We start from the raw sequence: 19,675 nt of genomic DNA, 5'->3' as shown, positions 1-19,675 counted from the left end.
CTTATCGTACGCCATAGAGCTGATAGTACAGGAGATGGACTTACATAGCTGAGTAACAGCAGAGCTACGGCATGGCCCTGCATCGCTGCAGACCAGAGCTGACCCTGAAGCCTGATCCCTCTGACTGTCTCACACACACACACACTTCACCCAGCACCCAGGGCAGCGCTAGAACAGACCCTTCCCTAAAGAAGGGCCAGTGCTGGACAGGCTCCCATAGACACAGTTCATATCAGTGACTGGAATGCCCTAAACCACAACAGACAAATCACTAGCCCCCACACACAAATCCACAAAGGTGACAGTTCCACAGTTGCAGCCCCAGACGGTGAGGTCAATATCCACCAGGTAGCTTCTTACGAGTAAACATCAGTATATTCCACATGCATAGGTCCCTTCTTTTCAGACGGGAGTGCTAGTTGTTGGTGTGTGTGGTATGTGTTAGTCCTGCTTTGTTCATGTGCTGGGAAGGACAGAGTGAGGGGAGACGTGAGGTTTTATACAGGCAGCGCATCACTGAGGAAGCAGTGCCATCCATAGAAGCCTTGTCACTGACGTGGGCCAGGATGAAGGATGACCACTGAGATGGCTGGACTGTGTCCACACACCTTGGCTGGTTAAAATCCAATAACGCTTTGAATGCATCGTAAAACCGTTAAATTATCAAGAGCAATAACAGTTCAAATAAAACAAGTTAATTCATTTGAAAGATAATATAACTATTACTCCACCAGAAGATATGACCAAGCATACAGTACATCACCAAGTCATTTTCTCTGATTAGTCCAATCAAGCCAAACTTATTTTTGTGCCATTGAACTTCACATTGAGCCACCCTACAGTAAATACTGCACAATTTAAGCACTTTCCCCCTAATCCTCTCTTCCCCAAAACAAGTGTAAATATTGGACTATAAATTTTGTCTTCCTGTATTATACTTATGCTCAAATGTTTATTCTGTTCTACTAAGACAATTACTTTATTTTTTTTCTTATCTTTTCTTATTTCTTATTGTTGTTGCATTGTTGAGAAAGAACCTGCAAGTAAGTGTTTCATTGGACGGTGTAGTCACGACTAATACAAACATGAAACTTGACCTTCCTCCCTGGTGAATCCCTCTTTTCCCCGGGGTGGGAGGAAGACTGGGGCCGATGTGAGGAACGTAGCACAGGGGTCAGAAAAGCAGTGGGCTTACGGTAAAGGGTTTGTGGTAGGGCTGGATGACCCCACCCAGCAGAATGAGACCCTGGGTGGAGACCTCCAGGGTCTACAGTCTGGCAGGCAGCAGTCAGCATACACCTCCAGTCTGGACAGAGAGACAGACAGGGCCAGCCAGTGCCACTCTCCATCCCACTGCTTGAAACCTGCCCAGAGGAAGAGGACACACAGAGAGAGATGTGGTGGATCAGTAGGCAACTGGTATAGAGCCACTCCACTGTAGAGGACATCGTGCCTATGAACCACAGTGTCTACGTGTGGAAATAGTCATTGAGCTTTTTCTTAAGGGCAAAATAAATGATACGCTCTATGGATTTTCATAACATTGTAAGGAGACATATTTGTCACGTCAACCATTCTAATGACATGTCTTTCAACATCATCAGCCGTAGCTCCTGGCGGTGAGGATGAGGACGTGACTGTGTGTGTACATGTGCACGTGTATCTGTTGGTAGTGAGTAGCGTCGGCTCCAGGTACTGATGAAGGTGAGTAGTCCAGATCCCAGTCTCAGCTGTAGCAACTCCTCTGCTTCCTCTGACAGCACCGCCAGCACACTCCTTTCCTCCACCCAGATCCCCCCCCCCAGCCTCATCTGAAAACCTGACACACACATCTCACACGTCAGGCTCACACTGCATCTTCAACCACAAACAGTCTTGACAGTCTTGTCTATGCAATCGGGACTGATGCAAATTAGCAAGCCAAATAAGGCTATTTTGCATTCAAAGTGGAGTGAAATGTAATTGTCGTGTTTCAGACAGGGTAAGTGATATGCTGGTCATTTAAACACATTGAAGACCAGTTTCATAAGCCAATGCAAAGTTTACCACAACGCTGGCATATTCATTCAGCTTTAGTGCCCGACATGTCAACATTCAAGTTCAAGTTTCGCACCAAGGCATAATGTCAACCTTGAAAGAACCTCCCCAACTACCCAATAAAATAAGGCATTTCAACAATGCTTTCAAACTCAAAATGATTTGATTTTCTCTTTACATCAGCTTGCTGGTTATCATTTCCACAAGCTGTCTATCCGTATGACTTACTGAAGGCCAAACGCTGTGTGTGTGGGGATGAACAAGGTGGCGTACTGTCCGGTCTCGTAGGCCAATCAGCCGCTGCTGTAGAGACATTGTAGTGGTCTGGGTAAAGCATGTCCAAGAGGTCCAACAGATACACTTCTAGAAAAGGGAACAAAACATGGATCAATAATCAGTTAGAGGATTGTGAGACTGAAGTGTGTTATACGATAGCTTTGGCATTGCTCAACTTTGATTGAAATGAATGTTAGGAATTCAGCAGCCAGTCGTGTATATTTCATCACCTCAATCAATGGAATTGAAACAAACGTTGACGTAGAATGGCAGGACTTTGATGTAGAATGAGCATTCATCAGTGAGTTTAAAAATGAACTGGATGTGATCATCTTCTCCCACATCTGTTTGGCCAGCCAACGTGAGAGCAAGGTGAGGTACCATCTGTTGATAATTGGAACAGGTTGCTGTGTCTACCTAGAGAAGAGAGAACTTGGCTGCCTCTCTGTGAGATCAAAGACTGGAGTCTCACCTGCTGCCAGTATGGAATGTCTGAGTGGAATCTCCCCAAGCATGAAAGAAACACCCATGTTTGACATGGACCAACTCTCCACCTATTTTAAAGGGTTCTATGACAACACTGTGTGGCGAAAGCCAGAGCCATTTAGATAGAGATATTGAGATGTATGGCTCTGGTGAAGTTGGCATGGCTAGAGTAACCAAGTAGGAACATATCACACAAAACAACACATTTCTGCGAAATACATTCATATTTGTTACAGATTATCACAATTCTGGGATTACAACAGTTAAAAAAAATGTCTCAATACCTTCAATATCAATTACTGTAAATACACCAAACATACAATATATTGCTGCCATGACCAGATCAATTTTATCCTGGGGTGCCATACTCACCTTTGGCCACGGCTGGTGTTAGGTCTCCCCTGACTCTCCCATACTCCTCTAGTCCTGTTTGGAGAGGGGACAGCCCATGTGTGGACCCATCCTGGGAGGCTCCTTCTCCCCAAGCCCCAAACAGACCTAGTCCTGCCCAGAGAAGCAACAGAGTCCCAGCCATGCCAACCCCTCCAGGTGCCCTTCTGGTGTTCATCATGTCCTAGGGGAGGGCTAGTGAGGAGGATCTGAGGACACGGTCACAATGACTCACTGTATCAGTGTTGTCATGGCAGCATTCTCCTCTCACACAATGTTGAGATATCCACCACCTGAGCTCTGTGGGTACACACACAAGCCCATATCAAACCACATGTGGTTTATCTTTAGCCTACTGAGACAAAGCCAAGTAGCTATGCCAGAGGAGACACAGCTCTCCCCATCATCATAACTATCTCTGCTACATCTAAAGCAGTGAGCTGTGATTTATACATGATATAAGTTTAATAAACATTAGAATCATCAAAGATGAGACCAAAACACCTGCTAAAAAATACATCTCTGTCCTAATTTCGCCAGGGTCAAAACGTTTTATTAATCCTGCAAACGTTTTTGCTGTCATAAATCGATTTTCAAAAGATGATTTGTCACCACAGCTTAGTTGACGTTTCATTAAAGAGGATTAATATTTTTTAATGGTTCTTTACACAGATATGCAAACATATTTTTTTCAAAGTCATAGACAGGCATCTAGATTAAATACAGTATAAACAGTGCATTAAATTAGACATGTATTTGTTTATATATACACTACATACAGTCGCTAGTGAAAGTCTACACATTCCCTGCCTTAAAATTACACCTAAAAATGGATTACATTTGTTTTTTTCCTATCGATCTACACAACCTCCTCCACATTTCAAAGTGAAAGAAAAATGTAAGAGTTTCATTCCAAAACACTATATATAAATGTTCAGACATTTTGGTAAATTAGCTTGTTTTGTTTAAAGAACTTATAGAGGTTGGTGTATATTTTCACCACCTAATCAGGGCATGGGGTTGTTCAATGACAGGCATGTATTTGTTTGATATCTATAACTTAATGTTTTCATTTCAGAGAGACAAATAATCATGTTTTGTTGCAAAACGCTATATATCCGCCTCACTGTCAGAGAAATAAGTAGAACTGCTAGGTTTTACAGAGTCAAACATGTCAAATAACACTTTTTTTATATAAAGAAATAAATTATACATTTGTGACATCCCTATACAGTGCATTCGGAAAGTATTCAGACCCCTTTCCCTTTTCCCACATTTTGTTACGTTACAGCCTTATTCTAAAATGGATTAAGTAAAAGAAAATCCTCATCAATCTACACACAACACCCCATAATGACAAAGCGAAAACAAGTTTTTAGAAATGTTTGCAAATTTATTAGAAAGAAAAAATGGAAATACCTTATTTACATAAGTATTCAGACCCTTTGCTATGAGACTCGAAATTGAGCTCAGGTGCATCCTGTTTGCATTGGTCATCCTTGAGATATTTCTACAACTTGATTGGAGTCCACCTTTGGTAAATTCAATTGATTGGACATGATTTGGAAAGACACACACCTGTTTATATAAGGTCCCACAGTTGACAGTGCATGTCAGAGCAAAAACCAAGCTATGAGGTCGAAGGAATTGTCCATAGAGCTCCCAGACAGGATTGTGTCGAGGCACAGATCTGAGTAAGTGTACCAAAACATTTCTGCAGCACTGAAGGTCCCCAAGAACACAGTGGCCTCCATCATTCTTAAATGGAAGAAGTTTGGAACCACCACGACTCTTCCAAGAGCTGGCCGCCCAGCCAAATTGAGCAATCGGCAGAGAAGGTCCTTGGTCAGGGAGGTGACCAAGAACCCAATGGCCACTCTGACAGAGCTCCAGAGTTCCTCTGTGGAGATGGGAGAACCTTCCAGAAGGACAACCATCTCTGCATCACTCCACCAATCAGGCCTTTATGGTTGAGTGGCCAGGTGGAAGCCACTCATCAGTAAAAGCACATGACAGCCCGCTTGGAGATTGAACTCTTTGGCCTGAATGCCAAGCATCACATCTTGAGGAAACCTGGCACCACCCCTACGATGAAGCATGGTGGTGGCAGCATCATGCTGTGGGGATGTTTTTCAGCGACAGGGACTGGGAGACTATTCAGGGTCGAGGGTAAGATGAATGGAGCAAAGTACAGAGAGATCTTTGATTAAAACCTTCTCCAGAGCGCTCAGGACGTCAGACTGGGGCGAAGGTTCACCTTCCAACAGGACAACGACCCTAAGCACACAGCCAAGACAACGCAGAAGTGGCTTCGGAGCAAGTCTCTGAATGTCCTTGAGTGGCCCAGCCAGAGCCCAGACTTGAACCCGATCGAACATCTCTGGAGAAAATAGCTGTGCAGCAACACTCCCCATCCAACCTGACAGAGCTTGAGAGGATCTGCAGAGAAGAATGGGAGAAACTCCCCAAAAACAGGTGTGCCAAGCTTGTAGCGTCATACCCAAGAAGAATTGAGGCTGTAATAGATACCAAAGGTGCTGTAACAAAGTACTGAGTATAGGGTCTGAGCTCTTATGTAAATGTGATATTTCCGTTTTTTTTATTTTTTATAAATTTGCAAAAGTGTCTAAAAACCTGTTTTTGCTTTGTCATTATAGGGCATTTTGTGAAGATTGATGAGTAAAAAAAACGATTTAATCAATTTTAGAATAAGGCTGTAACGTAACAAAATGTGGAAAAAGTCAAGGGGGTCTGAATACTTCCTGAATGCATATATATATATATATATATATATAAAACATTTATCAATACAGTAATATGAGACCTGTATGTAACGTATTTACATTTGACATTTTAGTCATTTAGCAGATGCTCTTATCCATAACGACTTACTTAAGATCGCAAGGTGACACCTCATAACACAGTCAAATACAGGATCCAAACATTTCATTCCAGCTAAACAATGGATATATAGCGTTTTGCAGTAAACCCCATTTTAATACACATCCAAAATCCATTAACAAAAAAATCTGAGAAGAGTAATAGTTTACAGACATGAAGTTACCAACAAGTAATAACTTCTGATGAAAAAAAACGTGAAAAATGTGTGGATATAGCGTTTTGGAACTAAACTTTATAGAACATTTTCTAAATTACTAAGAAATACTAACTGAGGACGTATTCATTCAGTCTGTCTTCACACCCCAGAATGAATACTTGGTGGAAGCACGTTTGGCAGCCATTATAGATGTGAATCATTTTGAATAAGATTCTACCAACCTTGCACAACTCTTAGGGCAACATTATATCCATCTTTGACAGAATTGCCCAAGCTCAGTTAATCTGTCTGGGAGTCGTTGATGGACAGCAATATTCAAACCTTGTCTCAGATTTTTTTTAAGCAGATTTAAGTCAGGACGGAGACGGGACCATTCAGCAACACTCAACGCCTCTTGGAAATCTATTCGGGTGTGTCTTTGGCATTAAAATGTGTGTAATCGCCCGCAGAGAAATAAAACTATCCCAGAGTTAGGTTTTCAGAAGACTGAGGCAGGTTTCCCTCTAACTTTGTACCTGGGCTTTGCTCATTTCATATTTATTTTGATCTTAACAAACTCCCCAGTCCCGGCTTGTGACAAGCATACTCATACCATAATCTTGCCACCACAATACAAAGGGATCAACAACATTGCATTCACTCCACATTACTGGCCTGTATGACAAAGTGAATAGAATGAAGCCTGTGTAAAGAAATCCACTCCAAATCATCCATTCTGTTTGCAATAAGACCGCTAAGTAATACTGAAAAACAACACATCAAAGACATTAACTTTTGGCCTAAATAAAAAAAATACAGGTTTGGAATAAATCCAATACAACACAACACAGACTGAAACCCTATGTATTTTAAAGAATTGTGGTGGTAACAGCATCATGTTATGGGTATGCTTGTCATCGGCAGAGACTGGGTAGTTGTCAGTATCAAAATAAATATGAAAGGAGCAAAGCCCAGGTAAAAAGTTAAAAGAAAACCCGCCCTAGTCTTCTGAAAACCTAACCTTGGGAAAGAGTTTTATTTTTCTGTGAGACAATTACAAAAAAATGAATGCCAAAGACGCGCTAGAATGGCTTTACAAAAGGTGTTGAGTGTTCCTGAGTGGTCTAGTCTCAGTCCTTACTTTTGCCTGAAAATCAGACACAAGGTTTGAATATTGCTGTCCGTCAATCATTCCCAACCAAATTTAATGAGCTTGAGTAATTTTGACAAAAACAATGGACATAAGAGTTGTGCAAAGTTGGTAGAATATTTTTCAACATTTTTCACAGCTGTAATAGCTGCCAAAGGTTTTTTTGTATTTATTTTATTTAACCTTTATTTAACTTGGCAAGTCAGGTGCTTTCACCGAGTACATCTTCGTTCTATTACTATCTTCTACTTTGAAAATGTGAAGTAGGTTGTGTAGAGCTGTAGGAAAAATATCAAATTACATTAAAAGGCAGCAAAATGTGAAGACTGTGCAAGGGGTGTGTAGACTTTCCCTAGGCACTGTATATACCAGAAAGCTTTTTATTTTCTATACCAGAAATTCAATAGCAACATAAAACTCATCATGTTCCACAGAGCAGTGGGCCCATACAGGCCAGTAGAACATTGGACCAAATACTTCCTATTCACATTTCAGAAATATGTCCACAAAACAAGTTACAACACATGTGATATAATATAAGCGCTCTTTTGGGGAACAATCACAGTTCAAAAGCTGGAATGGTGGAAAGTGGAAATGTTCAAATGCTGGGCTTAAAAACCACGCGTAAACATAATTCTGTTGGGGTCTGATGAGAGAGAACGCCACTGAGTGGACATGGATCCGTCAACTGCACTGAGGCAGGAACATTTTATCACCTACACCATCATCATAATGTTGCTACAACACAGAGCTATATCAGGGTCAAATCTAGTTTTATACAGCACTGTAAACCTGTTAGAAAAAACGGACTCGGTCAGTGTTGAGTGACATGACAGTTAACTTAAAAATAAATCATAGTTAGGAATCATCCATAAAAATATCCATGTTGAAATAATTTGCATCAAATGACAGATATGATTCATTATTACACAAAAGGAAACAACCTCAAGACACTTGATTCTATTTACAGGGAAAATGGCTTTGTAGACTTTGTAGTCTCTGTAGAAATCCGAGTTGTCTCACATAATTTTCAAATGCTCCAGCTTAAAGAGATTGTCCAGTATTTGTGTTTACTTTTTAGCCAGTAGTTCTGAAAGTAGAGCTTTCGAGCCAAAAGTGGTCCCCGAAAATTGCGTACTGTCTCATATGTGCACCACGTCTTTGCTCTCTCTCTTGCTCTGCTGTGTGGGCTTGATGTGCATCTTGTTAGCGGTCACTCAAATGGCGAGGGACTGAAGCTCATTGGCTGAACTCAAATTACTAGGGGGATGGCCCTCGTGGGGGAAAATCTAGGAAAAATGGCGCAGCACAGCTTCCAGAAAAACAGTTACTTCCAAACTAGGGATTTCGTGGCTAATTGCTCATATATTATGCATGTATGAACTACACATTAACACATCCAGCCCAGAGTGGGAGGTTTAAAAAATACATAGTAGAGCCAATGTTTCCAGAGCATGTCTTTAACAGGGTCTGGTTTTCCAGACTATAGACATGACAACAGTATCCAACACATGAACATTACACTATGTCTGTAGTTTCCATATAGTTCTGTAGGAGAGGCCAGTCTTGCTGCTGTCCACTGAGGGTCTATAGTTCAGGCTGGCCCTCTCCCAAGTACTCAATGTGGTAATCATGCTTAATCCAATGAGGTGACAGTGACAGACAACAGCATGGCAGTGGGTCCTCTGTCCAGAGACACACTGAAGGTCACACAAGGACATACCCACCATGTTTAGGCTGAAAATGAGAACTAGAGCATTGACATGGAATGACACTGGTACACCTCACTTTAGATGGTTCAAAGCCCCAGAGCTCTGGAAATGTACAATATCTATCAGGGAAAGGTCATGTCCTTGTATAACGGGTGCCAAATAACATAACATTCTGAGAACCATATGTTTCTTAGAGCTTGGTGAGAGCGTGGTTGTCCTATGGTTATTTTGCATACTGTACAACCTTCCCACAAGGTTCTGGGAATGGTGCAGTATACCCAGCTAGCACATAAGTTCTGAGAGCCATATAGATTGAGTGTACAACTCAATATTAGGACGAAGTCCTTAATGTTTTGTACAATCACTGTATTTCTTCAGTGTGACATTTCCACATGGCTCTATTTAAAGTAATGTTGTCAGAACGTTCAGAAACAACATTCTTCTTTGGGAATTTCACTACTTTCAGCATACCATTTCCTGAAGGTTTCCTCATGGTTCTCTTTAAAGTAATGTTTTTATTTTTTAACCAGGTAAGTCAGTTAAGAACAAATTCTTATTTACAATGACGACTGAAGGAACAGTGGGTTAACTGCCTTGTCAGCTCGGGGACTTGATCTAGCAACCTTTCGGTTACTGGCCCAATGCTCTAACCACTAGGCTACCTGCCGCCCCAAATGTTCTCAGAACATTAAGAAAACTTTCCATAAAAACCACAAGAAAACATTAGCAATGCTCAAAGTAGTAATGTTACGTTCCGAGGCATGCGTCGAAATTGCTAAGCAGTTTACTTTGAAGCAGTGTGCCAATGCTTGTTTCACTTTATCAGAAGCACGGGATCAATGACGTCCGAAACTTAGTTTTTTCGAGCAACCACCTGATTGGTTTTGGTAGAAGACAAAAACGCTACCCTGCATACCCGCTATGGCGTGTGCGACTTCATCTACAATAATTTGGCGGTTCTAAATTATTTTGACCAGCAGGTGCCACTAATGTATAACGTGTTGATCAAAGCTTCGAGTAATTAACCTATTTTTGACACAATTGGCTGGAAATGTGCAATGCTTCAGGAAGCTTAGTTTCCCCATCACTAGTTCCAAGATCATTCTGAGAATGTTATTTAAAAACATATACAGTACCAGTCAAAAGTTTGGACACACCTACTCATTCAAGGGTTTTTCTTTAGTTTGACTATTTTCTACATTGTAGAATAATAGTGAAGACATCAAAAATATGAAATAACACACATGGAATCATGTAGTAACCAAAAAAGTGTTAAACAAATATATTTTATATTCTTCCAAATAGCCACCCTATGCCTTGATGACAGCTTTGCACACTCTTGGTATTCTCTCAACCAGCTTCATGAGGTAGTCACATGGAATGCATTTCAATTAACAGGTGTGCCTTGTTAAAAGTTAATTTCTGAAATTTCTTTCCTTCTTAATGCATTTGAGCCAATCAGTTGTGTTGTGACAAGGTAGAGGTGGTATACAGAAGATAGCCCTATTTGGTAAAAGACCAAGTCCATATTATGACAAGAACAGCTCAAATAAGCAAAGAGAAATGATAGTCCATCATTACTTTAAGACATCCCTTGTGTAGTCTTAACATTCTGTATACTCCCTTTGTCCTAAGGGTCAAAAATGACCCGCCTTCACTAAACCCTTAAATGAAGCAGCTTAATTGAATTTTAAACCCCAAATCTATTTTGCATGCAGAAACAACCTGTCATTCATCACAAACTTTGTAAATATCTGGGGTTTCCGTCTTCACAATGCAGAAAGACTGCATTTAATCAGTGGACCCCACTCGTTTTTATTACAACACACCTGTCATAATTGTTTTCTTTACTAAAGTAGAGGTTTATTATTATTATTATTATTATTACTGCTAAAGGTACTGCATTTTTTGGTTGTTGCAAGAGATAGCACTTGTATAGCCGAAGAAAGTAACAGAAATGTGCAGAAAGTAGTTTGAATGCATTTTATTGAAGGGAAACAACAGTCTTGACTTTTTTGGCAACATAGTGATATATTCTTGTATACTGTACAAGGAAGATTTCAACTATAAAATACTAATCTTCTTTTTTGAACCATTGCCCCCACCCACAAGGTGTATAAACAACAACAATAAATAATAATAAAATAAGATAATAGATACAAGACAAAAAAGTGAAGAACATAAATCAATCAACTCTAATTAGCACATGTAGGACAGTGTGCAAGTGTGTGTGCATGGACTTTTCAGATGTATTTCTCACATGTGCAGTACATAGTATTTGTTTTACATTCCTTCTTTGGGGGGCAGAATTGGCATCTCCTCCTCTTGCCTGCCCCAGCTGCAGCCTCAGGTGGATCAGAACAAGATTCAGCCCCCTGAACAGCTTTCACAAGTGCTGCAGAGGCTTCTGTGCGGGGGAGGCGCTCCCTTCTTTGAATGTGTGGGGTTACAAGTGCCTTTCCCAGCTGCTCCAGAAACACCCTCCTCTTGTTCCACTTACCAGGCATCCAGGTAGGGTTGATCTTGTTCCATATCACAAAGGCATTGTATGAGGACACATCAATGATGTTATGGAAGATGACCAGGGGTCAGCGGGCAGTCATCCTCCTGCAGCTGTAAGTTCCAATCACCTTGTCCAGGTTGTCCACGCCTCCTTTGTTGTGGTTGTAGTCCAGGATGATGGCTGGCTTCCTGTCCTCACAATCACTGATCTCAGCCATTTTGTGCAGTGTGCTCAGGAGGACCACATTCTTGTTCCTCTTTGGGAGGTAAGAAACTACAGTGGGGGTGGAGGCAAACTTTGATGAGAAGGCCTCTCTCCCCCATGTTGCGAGGAATGCAGAGGGGAGCTCAGGCTTGTTCTTTGTAACTGTGCCAACCATGGTGATCGTCCTCTTCAGGAGCTGCTGGCTGAGTTTATAAGAGGTGAAGAAATTGTCACACGTGACATTGTGCCCCCTCAGTCCATCTGTCACATCAAGCACAACCCGCATCTCCTGGTTCTTCTCCGGGCCTCCACTGGTCGGCTTCCCTGTGTAGACTTGCATCTTCCAGCGTAGCTGGATTGTGCGTCACAGGCCACCCATATCTTGATGCCATACTTAGCTGGCTTGTTGGGCATATACTGCCGGAAAAGAGATTACGATCAGTAATTAGTATCAGTGTCACAGAAAACAATCACATAAATCAACGATATTACAGCAATACTTAATAAAATGAACAGTGAATATCACTTACATTACAGATATGAAAATAAAAATGTACCTCTGAATGGAACCAGTTGCTCATCCACTGTTACTTCAGGCCCAGGTTTGTAGAGATACTCTCCACCCACTTCTCCCAGACCTCTCAGTTTGTCTCTCACACGTCTTGCAGGTCTCACGGTTATCAAATCGTAGCATTCTTGAGAAAGCGTGAAAGACTTTCAGTGGCATCGTGGCACGGGAAATTGCCCTTCCACTCTCTGCATCCCAGAGACTACATGTAGCCTCGCCTCGGGACCTATACACACCCGCTAAGATTAGCAGCCCTATGTAGGCACGCAGGTCAATCTCATCCATCCTTTTCCAGTTGTCTCCATATTTACAGAAACCCTCCAAATTTGTCATCTCCAGGATGATTTGTTCGATGTCTGGTGTGATGAACATGTAGAATGTTGAGGCGATGTCCTGGGCATGGGCAACTGCATGTCTTGTGGGCCCTGGGGTCATCCTTATGACATTTTGTGCTGGTATCCTGGCCTGGTTGTCATATGGTGACAAGGACCATGTTATTTTGCTGTTCTTTGACAAAAATGTCTCTCTTTAAGCTTGGGGGATTTCTTCTTCATCTGAAGATGATGCATCATGCTCTGGGTTGTATTCTTCCTAATCTTCTTCTTCAGATACTTCCTCCTCTTCTAAATCATTGTTCTCTTGTTCCTCCTGGACATCTGAAAAAATCAGATCTACGACCTGTTGGGCACTGAAACGAGTAGTCAGGGCTTCAGCAAAGAGAGAACTGGGGGGACTGTCATCTGCAGCACCTTTATAGCCTCTGACTGCATTTCCCCATTAGTAAACAATGCTTTCAAGAAATGTTTATTTTGTCTGAAATTTTGTTTATTTTGTCTGAAATGTTGTTTATTTTGTCTGTGAACTTGGGTCGTGTGGGGTCGTGGAGAGGAGATGCTGCACATGCACAAGAACGTTTTAGTTTTGTCTGAGTTCAATCAGTAGCACACAATCCCAATTTCTAATTTTGTGTGTGTGTGTGTGTCTTGGTGTGTAAATGCTTTTATATCTGCCAAGTCAAAAATGACCCTAAGACAATCTTTGCACCCTGGTGATGTACAGCTTTCATGGAAATATGCAAAAAAGCGATGTTTCACTTTTTCTAATGTTGGGGTCACTCAATCAAATTTCAAATTGAAAAAATATAATTTATGGGGTTTTCTCTGCTGTTTAACATAATGGCGGGTCATTTTTGACCCTTAAGACAACACAAGGGTTAAGACATGAAGGTCAGTCAAGCGCTATGATGAAGTTAATTAGAGTTACCGGCCTCAGATTGCAGCCCAAATAAATCACATAGTTCAAGTAACAGACACATCTCAACATCAACTGTCAGAGGAGACTGTGGGAATCAGGCCTTCATGGTCAAATTGCTGCAAAGAAACCACTACTAAAGGACACCCATAATAAGAAGAGACTTGCTTAGGCCAAGAAACACGAGTAATGGACATTAGACCAGTGGAAATCTGTCCTTTGGTCTGAAGAGTCCAAATTTCAGATTTTTGCATCCAACCACCGTGTCTTTGTGAGACGCAGAGTACTGTAGGTGAACGGATGATCTCCGCATGTGTGGTTCCCAACGTGAAGCATGGAGGAGGATGTGTGGGGGTGCTTTGCTGGTGACACTGTTGGTGATTTATTTAGAATTCAAGGCACACTTAACCAGCATGGCTACCACAGCATTCTGCAGCGATACGCCATCCCATCTGGTTTGTGTTTAGTGGGACTATCATTTCTTTTTTCAACAGGACAATGACCCAGAACACACCTCCAGGCTGTGCAAGGGCTATTTGACCAAGAAGGAGAGTGATGGAGTACTGCATCAGATGTCCTGGCCTCCACAATCACCTGACCTCAATCAATTGAGAAGGTTTGGGATGAGTTGGACCGCAGATGAAGGAAAAGGAGCCAACAAGTGCTCAGCATATGTGGGAACACCTTCAAGACTGTTGGAAAAGCATTCCTCATGAAGCTGGTTGAGTGTGCAAAGCTGTTATCAAGGCAAAGGGTGGCTACTTTGAATAATCTAAAATATATTTAGATTTTTTTAACACTTTTTTGGTTACTACATGATTCCATATGTGTTATTTCATAGTTTTGATGTCTTCACTATTATTCTACAATGTAGAAAATAGTCAGAATAAAGAAATGAGTAGGTGTGTCCAAACTTTTTACTGTACATTCTGTTCACAGCGTCAACAAAACTCTCTCTATACTCTTAAGTGTGTTCAGGTGTGTTGGCCACGCCCACTAATGGGCCACACCTGATCTTAATAAGTGCTTGTTTCCATTGAAATAGGGTCTTTTGAATAGACAAAAATTAACAGCTTTGTATGAGTTAAAAAAAACATGGCATGCTAACTGCATCCTGGTGGCACAGTTGACTAATTCCATGAATAGAAAACAGAAGATTATAGGTTTGAATCTCACTGGCGCTGTGCCACAATAAAAACTAAATGTGTTTGCATGATTAATGCCTCATGAATTTCCATGTGTCCTATCTGTGCTTGGAGTTCAAAACAGTTAAACTACCTATAATTTACGTTCTCAGAACGTTAATAAAACTTTCAGGTAACCATAGTAAAATGTTCTCAGATCCTCTCTGCAACCTAAAAATGTACTTTCCCAGAAGAGACAAAATGTTCACTTCCAGGACCAAAACGTACATTGCCACAACTTCCAAGCAACCAAATGTGCTAGCTGGGTTGTTTTAAAGCATTGTCTGATGTGACAGCCAATGTCTGCTTCGGATCCTTACACACCAATCACTGTTTCATCATGATCCACAAAGATCTAACAATTGAGAACTTTCTTCTTATCTTACATGAGGAAAAGAGAACAATTTTAATACATTCCTGCTACTTCAGTCTCACATGCTATTTTCAGCTACATACTGTACTTAAAACATACTTATTTTTCATAGGTCTAAGCAGTGAGGATACATTCTCCCCAGTTATTCAACTTTGTTCAAACATCAATCAAAATGCAACTGGTGAACTTTTGCACTGTACGCCAGCAGTGCACTCCCCATATCTTCCCTGTCTTATTGATTTGGCAAACATATTGCACTCCTACAAACACACACATAGACATATGCACACTCAGTAACGCCCTGACAGTGTACTTCAGACTGAGAACCCCTGTCTCTCTGGTACCCAGTTTTGCTGTCCATCTTCCTCCTCTTCCTCTCCCAGTCCCGGCCCTAACAGCGGTCATCCTCGTCGGTGTCACACAGGAGCTCGCAGGTGGCCACAGAGCTGGCCTGACCCAGGCGTTTATGGATGTGTCCGTTGGGGACCTGCCAGTTGTGTCTGAGCTGGGGGGCAGAGCTGATGGTGTTAGCCCGACCCAGACTGGTTGCAATGGCCACCTCGAAGGTCAGAGTCTCCTCCAGGCCTGAGGAGTCTGGGCTGTGGAACTCCTCGTGCAGGGGCAGGTATGGCTCCGAGATGTACCGGTGAGGGGAGGGGTGTGGGTGACTGACCCCTAACCCTGGGTCACTCACCCCTACTACCACCCCCACCCCCAATCCTGCTCCTGCCACCTGGGCTGGCCTCTCCCCTTCCTCCCTCCACAAGGGCTCCTCCGTCTCTCCAGGGGCCTCCTGGGTCCGGGCTCTGCCCTCGCTGACAGCAGGGGGGGAAGGGTGGGCTCGGCATATCAGGGGGGAGTAGGAGATGTGAGGGCGTGGCCGCAATGGCGTCTGGGGGAGCTGTCGACGGCCACAGGGGGTGCTGGACTCAGAGTTAGACGGGCCTGGGCTGCCTGAAGTGTTGCCCTGCAGAGAGAAGAGATCTCACACATAAACCAGGCTTTAATGGTAGTAGAGGCGGTTATTGACAGTTAAAGCCAGGAATGAAATAATAACAGTGTCAGGGCCGTTAAAAGAACACCCACCTGTCTATGGTGGACATGTGCGCGTCCCTCGCTGGGGGAACGGGACTGCTTGCGTTCCTGTGACGGGTCCTGGCCCCGCTCCTCAGAGTTGCAGCGGGACACGTCGGGAGACAGCAGGTGGCGCCGCTCTTTGGAGCGCCCCCGCTCATGATCCACTGGTTCCCTGAGGTTGGACCTGATGCCTGAGAGGCAGGGAGAGAGAGGGGAGCTATGAAGAGGGTCACATACATTATAGTAAACACACAGCTTTCATCAGGGGGCTTCTAAAACTGAGAACCACCAGTGTTCAAATGGAACAGGACCAGTGAATAGACCCTAAGCAATGGCATAGTGAACACATTCCTGCTTTAAACGGAAAAGGAAAGGAGCCATGTAAACTGCAACTGTGTATAAGGTACCTCTGATGTTCCTCTGTCGTGGTCTATACAGACGGTCAGAACTGACCCTCTCCAGAGAGTACTCCTCCTGCCACAGCCCATTCACGCACTGATCACCAATAGTGGAGAAGGAGCGTTTCATCAATGTGCTGCTGTCTGTCCCAACCTACACACACAGATAAACACACATACAGTACACACACACATGCATGTGCAATTGGTTGAGAGAATGTGGGAGGGGAGGAAGTGTGTGGAGTTCTAATCTGAGTTCTGCGCAGAAGACTTTCTCTCATTCACCACACACATTCCATGTTTAATATATGGTATTTACATAGAGCTTTTCAAGGACCCAAAGTCACTTCCAAGCCATATTACCTTGAACTAAAAAGACACCGTTTTGGGAAACCTGGCACACTGACATTTTTGCCACGCAAAGATTAGAAACCATCAAAATATGCCACCCACACTGTCAACAACCATTGAAGGTAACAGTTGAGATCATATGTATCTACTATAGCAACCTAGTAATACCCAATCCTCCACTTCATGGCTGATTGGCTGACTGACTGCTGTATCTATGTCCCTGCACTGCCCCAGTGTTCATCAATCCCTCTGAAGCCGCCACAGAGGCTGTCTGCCTGGGTCCTGTTCTCTCTGAGGCCCCATGGGTAGAGGAGGGGAGGTGAGGGGCTGAACTTTAACAGGTACCTGTGTGTCTACAGCCAGCTGAGGCATAGACGAGGCTCGGATAGAGACTGCCCACCCGGGCACCTTGAGTGTGGCATCCTGCCTGTTAGTAGGGCAAAGGATGCGGTTAAACTCTTTGCGCTCCGGAACCTATATAGTCAGAGAAAGAGGAAGGGGAGAGAAACACAGCAGAGTTCTAATGTGTGAAAACAGACAGAGTTTGCAGCAATGACGTCAGGGGACCAGCAGAGGACTACTGTACCAACACGCCACAAGCAGATGTAGTATGCTGACTGACATACTGTAGAGTGGAGCTATCAATAACGAATAGCCGTACACCCTCTTAACTCAGAGTAAAAGCACTGGCTGAGCACAACGACAGCCAAAGCACTGTCTGTTGGCAGTGTAATGTATTCCTTTTTCACTATTCATTGTGAACCTGTGTGAGTGGTGCCTGTCTGGATTCCTCAGAAGTACTGTGGGTTAGAGTACCATTGTCAATGAGGGGCTGACAACCAGGCGGGGCAGAGAGGAGGGGCTGAGGGGAGGAAGGGGGCGGTGTCTACATGCGCAAAAAGGGGTTAAAGCTGGCGCTTGAATAACTGAAAGTCATGAAGCGGAGGAAAGAACCAGTCACATGCATGCAGGCTTAGGAAACCAAAATGCCTCACTCTTCACCAAAGAGTTGAGAAGAGCTGAGAAACCATAACCAAAACATATGTGCAGTATCCTCCAACAGAACTCTGTACAGCTGCTCAAAGAACAGAAGATGTGTGTGGGAGAGCCATATGTCATATAGCTCTGTATGATGACAAAGGTGCCAAATACCGGCACAGTACAGTTAAACCACAAAACCATGAGAGGAGTGCTGAGTCTGACACTAAACCACTAGAGACAAGCCGCCGTCTCCATCTTTGTTCCATTGACACACTTACAGAAAGGCACACACTTTCATGTAGTCAGTGTCACACTTCCCATTGTGCCAAAGCTCAGCAGAATCACGACAATTTTGCAAAGTAAGCATAATATGCATGGTGAAGAAATGATGATGCCATTTCATAGAAATGGGTGCGCAGTGATAATGCCTAAAACAAGGGACAACACCGTGTGGAGTGGACAGCATGGTAAGACATTGCCATGGTGAGGTTGGGAATGACACAGAAGAGGGCAAGGCAGCTTTATCAGCTACTACAATCCAGTACTGCTAGATAGAACTGGCTTTGATTGTGTAGAGTTCATTAGAGTGTGTATTGATAAAAATGTAGGTGTGTGTTTGAATGGCTTTGAGTTTAACGTGAGAGTGTGTATGACGGGGCCTCCCGAGTTGGGCAGCGGTCTTAGGCACTGCATCGCAGTACTTGAGGTTTCGCTACAGACCTGAGCTTGATCCCAGGCTGTGTCACAGCCGGCCGTGACCGGGAGACCCATGAGGCGGCACACAATTGGCCCAGCGTCATCCGGGTGAGGGGAGGGTTTGGCTGGCTGGGATGTCCTTGTCCCATCGCGCTCTAGCGACTCCTTGTGACAGGCCGGGCGCATGAACGCTGACTTCAGTCGCCAGTTGTACATTGTTTCCTCCGACACATTGGTGCGGCTGGCTTCCGGGTTAAGTGAGCAGTGTGTCAAGAAGCAGTGCGGCTTGGCAGGGTCGTGTTTCAGAGGACGCATGGCTCTCGACCTTCGCCTCTCCCGTGCCTGTACGGGAGTTGCAGCGATGGGACAAGACAGTAACTACCAATTGGGGCGAAAAAGGGCTAAAAGTGTGTATGACTCACAGATGAGAAGCTAATCTGTGCTGGGTCTAATAGTTATGATGACAGTCTGATCGTACTGTACACTCTTAGAAAAATTGTTATTCGGCTGTCCCCATAGGAGAACCCTTTAAAGAACCCTTTTTGGTTCCAGGTCAAACCCTTTCCACTGAGGGTTCTACATGGAACCCAAAGGAGTTCTAACTGGAACCAAAAACGGTTTTCCTACGGTGACAGCTAAAGAACCCTTTTGGAACCCTTTTTTTCTACGAATAAGAGTGTAGGGATCAGCAGCAGTGCTATTTACAATGTTGTTTCAGACAAGAGTTTGATGATGAAGCAGAATACACTGGCACCATTCATCAAACCTCTCGACACAAATCACACCCCACTAGCGTCCGAATACTGCGTACTGATTGGGCTGGGACAGCGACAACTAATTGACTGGACAGTGACACAGTGATGGATAGGGGATTGGATGAGTCAGAGCGAGTCCAGTCAGAAGCTGCCTCTCCTGGGACAAACAGTCTCAATTTCACCCCCCCCCCCCTCTCTGGATCACAACCACATCCTACCAGACTATAACCCAACCCCATAATATCT

General features: G+C 43.4%; 1 protein-coding gene across 3 annotated transcripts in view; it reads right to left on the bottom strand.

Moving 5' to 3' along the window:
• Positions 1-14,529: 14,529 nt before the first annotated feature.
• LOC106584318 (voltage-dependent R-type calcium channel subunit alpha-1E) overlaps positions 14,530-19,675 on the bottom strand; it is a 124,884-nt gene continuing 119,738 nt past the window's right edge. For 2 of the 3 annotated variants that reach the window (XM_045706312.1, XM_045706314.1), the window contains exons 43-46: positions 17,343-17,471; positions 16,656-16,800; positions 16,258-16,439; positions 14,530-16,138 (exon numbers count right to left, since the gene is read on the bottom strand). In XM_045706312.1, coding sequence (XP_045562268.1) covers positions 15,563-16,138; positions 16,258-16,439; positions 16,656-16,800; positions 17,343-17,471 — 1,032 coding nt within the window. In that variant the 3' untranslated portion in view covers positions 14,530-15,562. The remainder of the gene's footprint in view (positions 16,139-16,257; positions 16,440-16,655; positions 16,801-17,342; positions 17,472-19,675) is intronic. The other variant, XM_045706313.1, reaches the window with a different exon arrangement.

Source organism: Salmo salar, chromosome ssa23 (genome assembly GCF_905237065.1).
Source record: "Salmo salar chromosome ssa23, Ssal_v3.1, whole genome shotgun sequence".
Lineage (NCBI taxonomy): Eukaryota > Metazoa > Chordata > Actinopteri > Salmoniformes > Salmonidae > Salmo > Salmo salar.
This window is presented reverse-complemented; position numbering and strand designations above follow the sequence as displayed.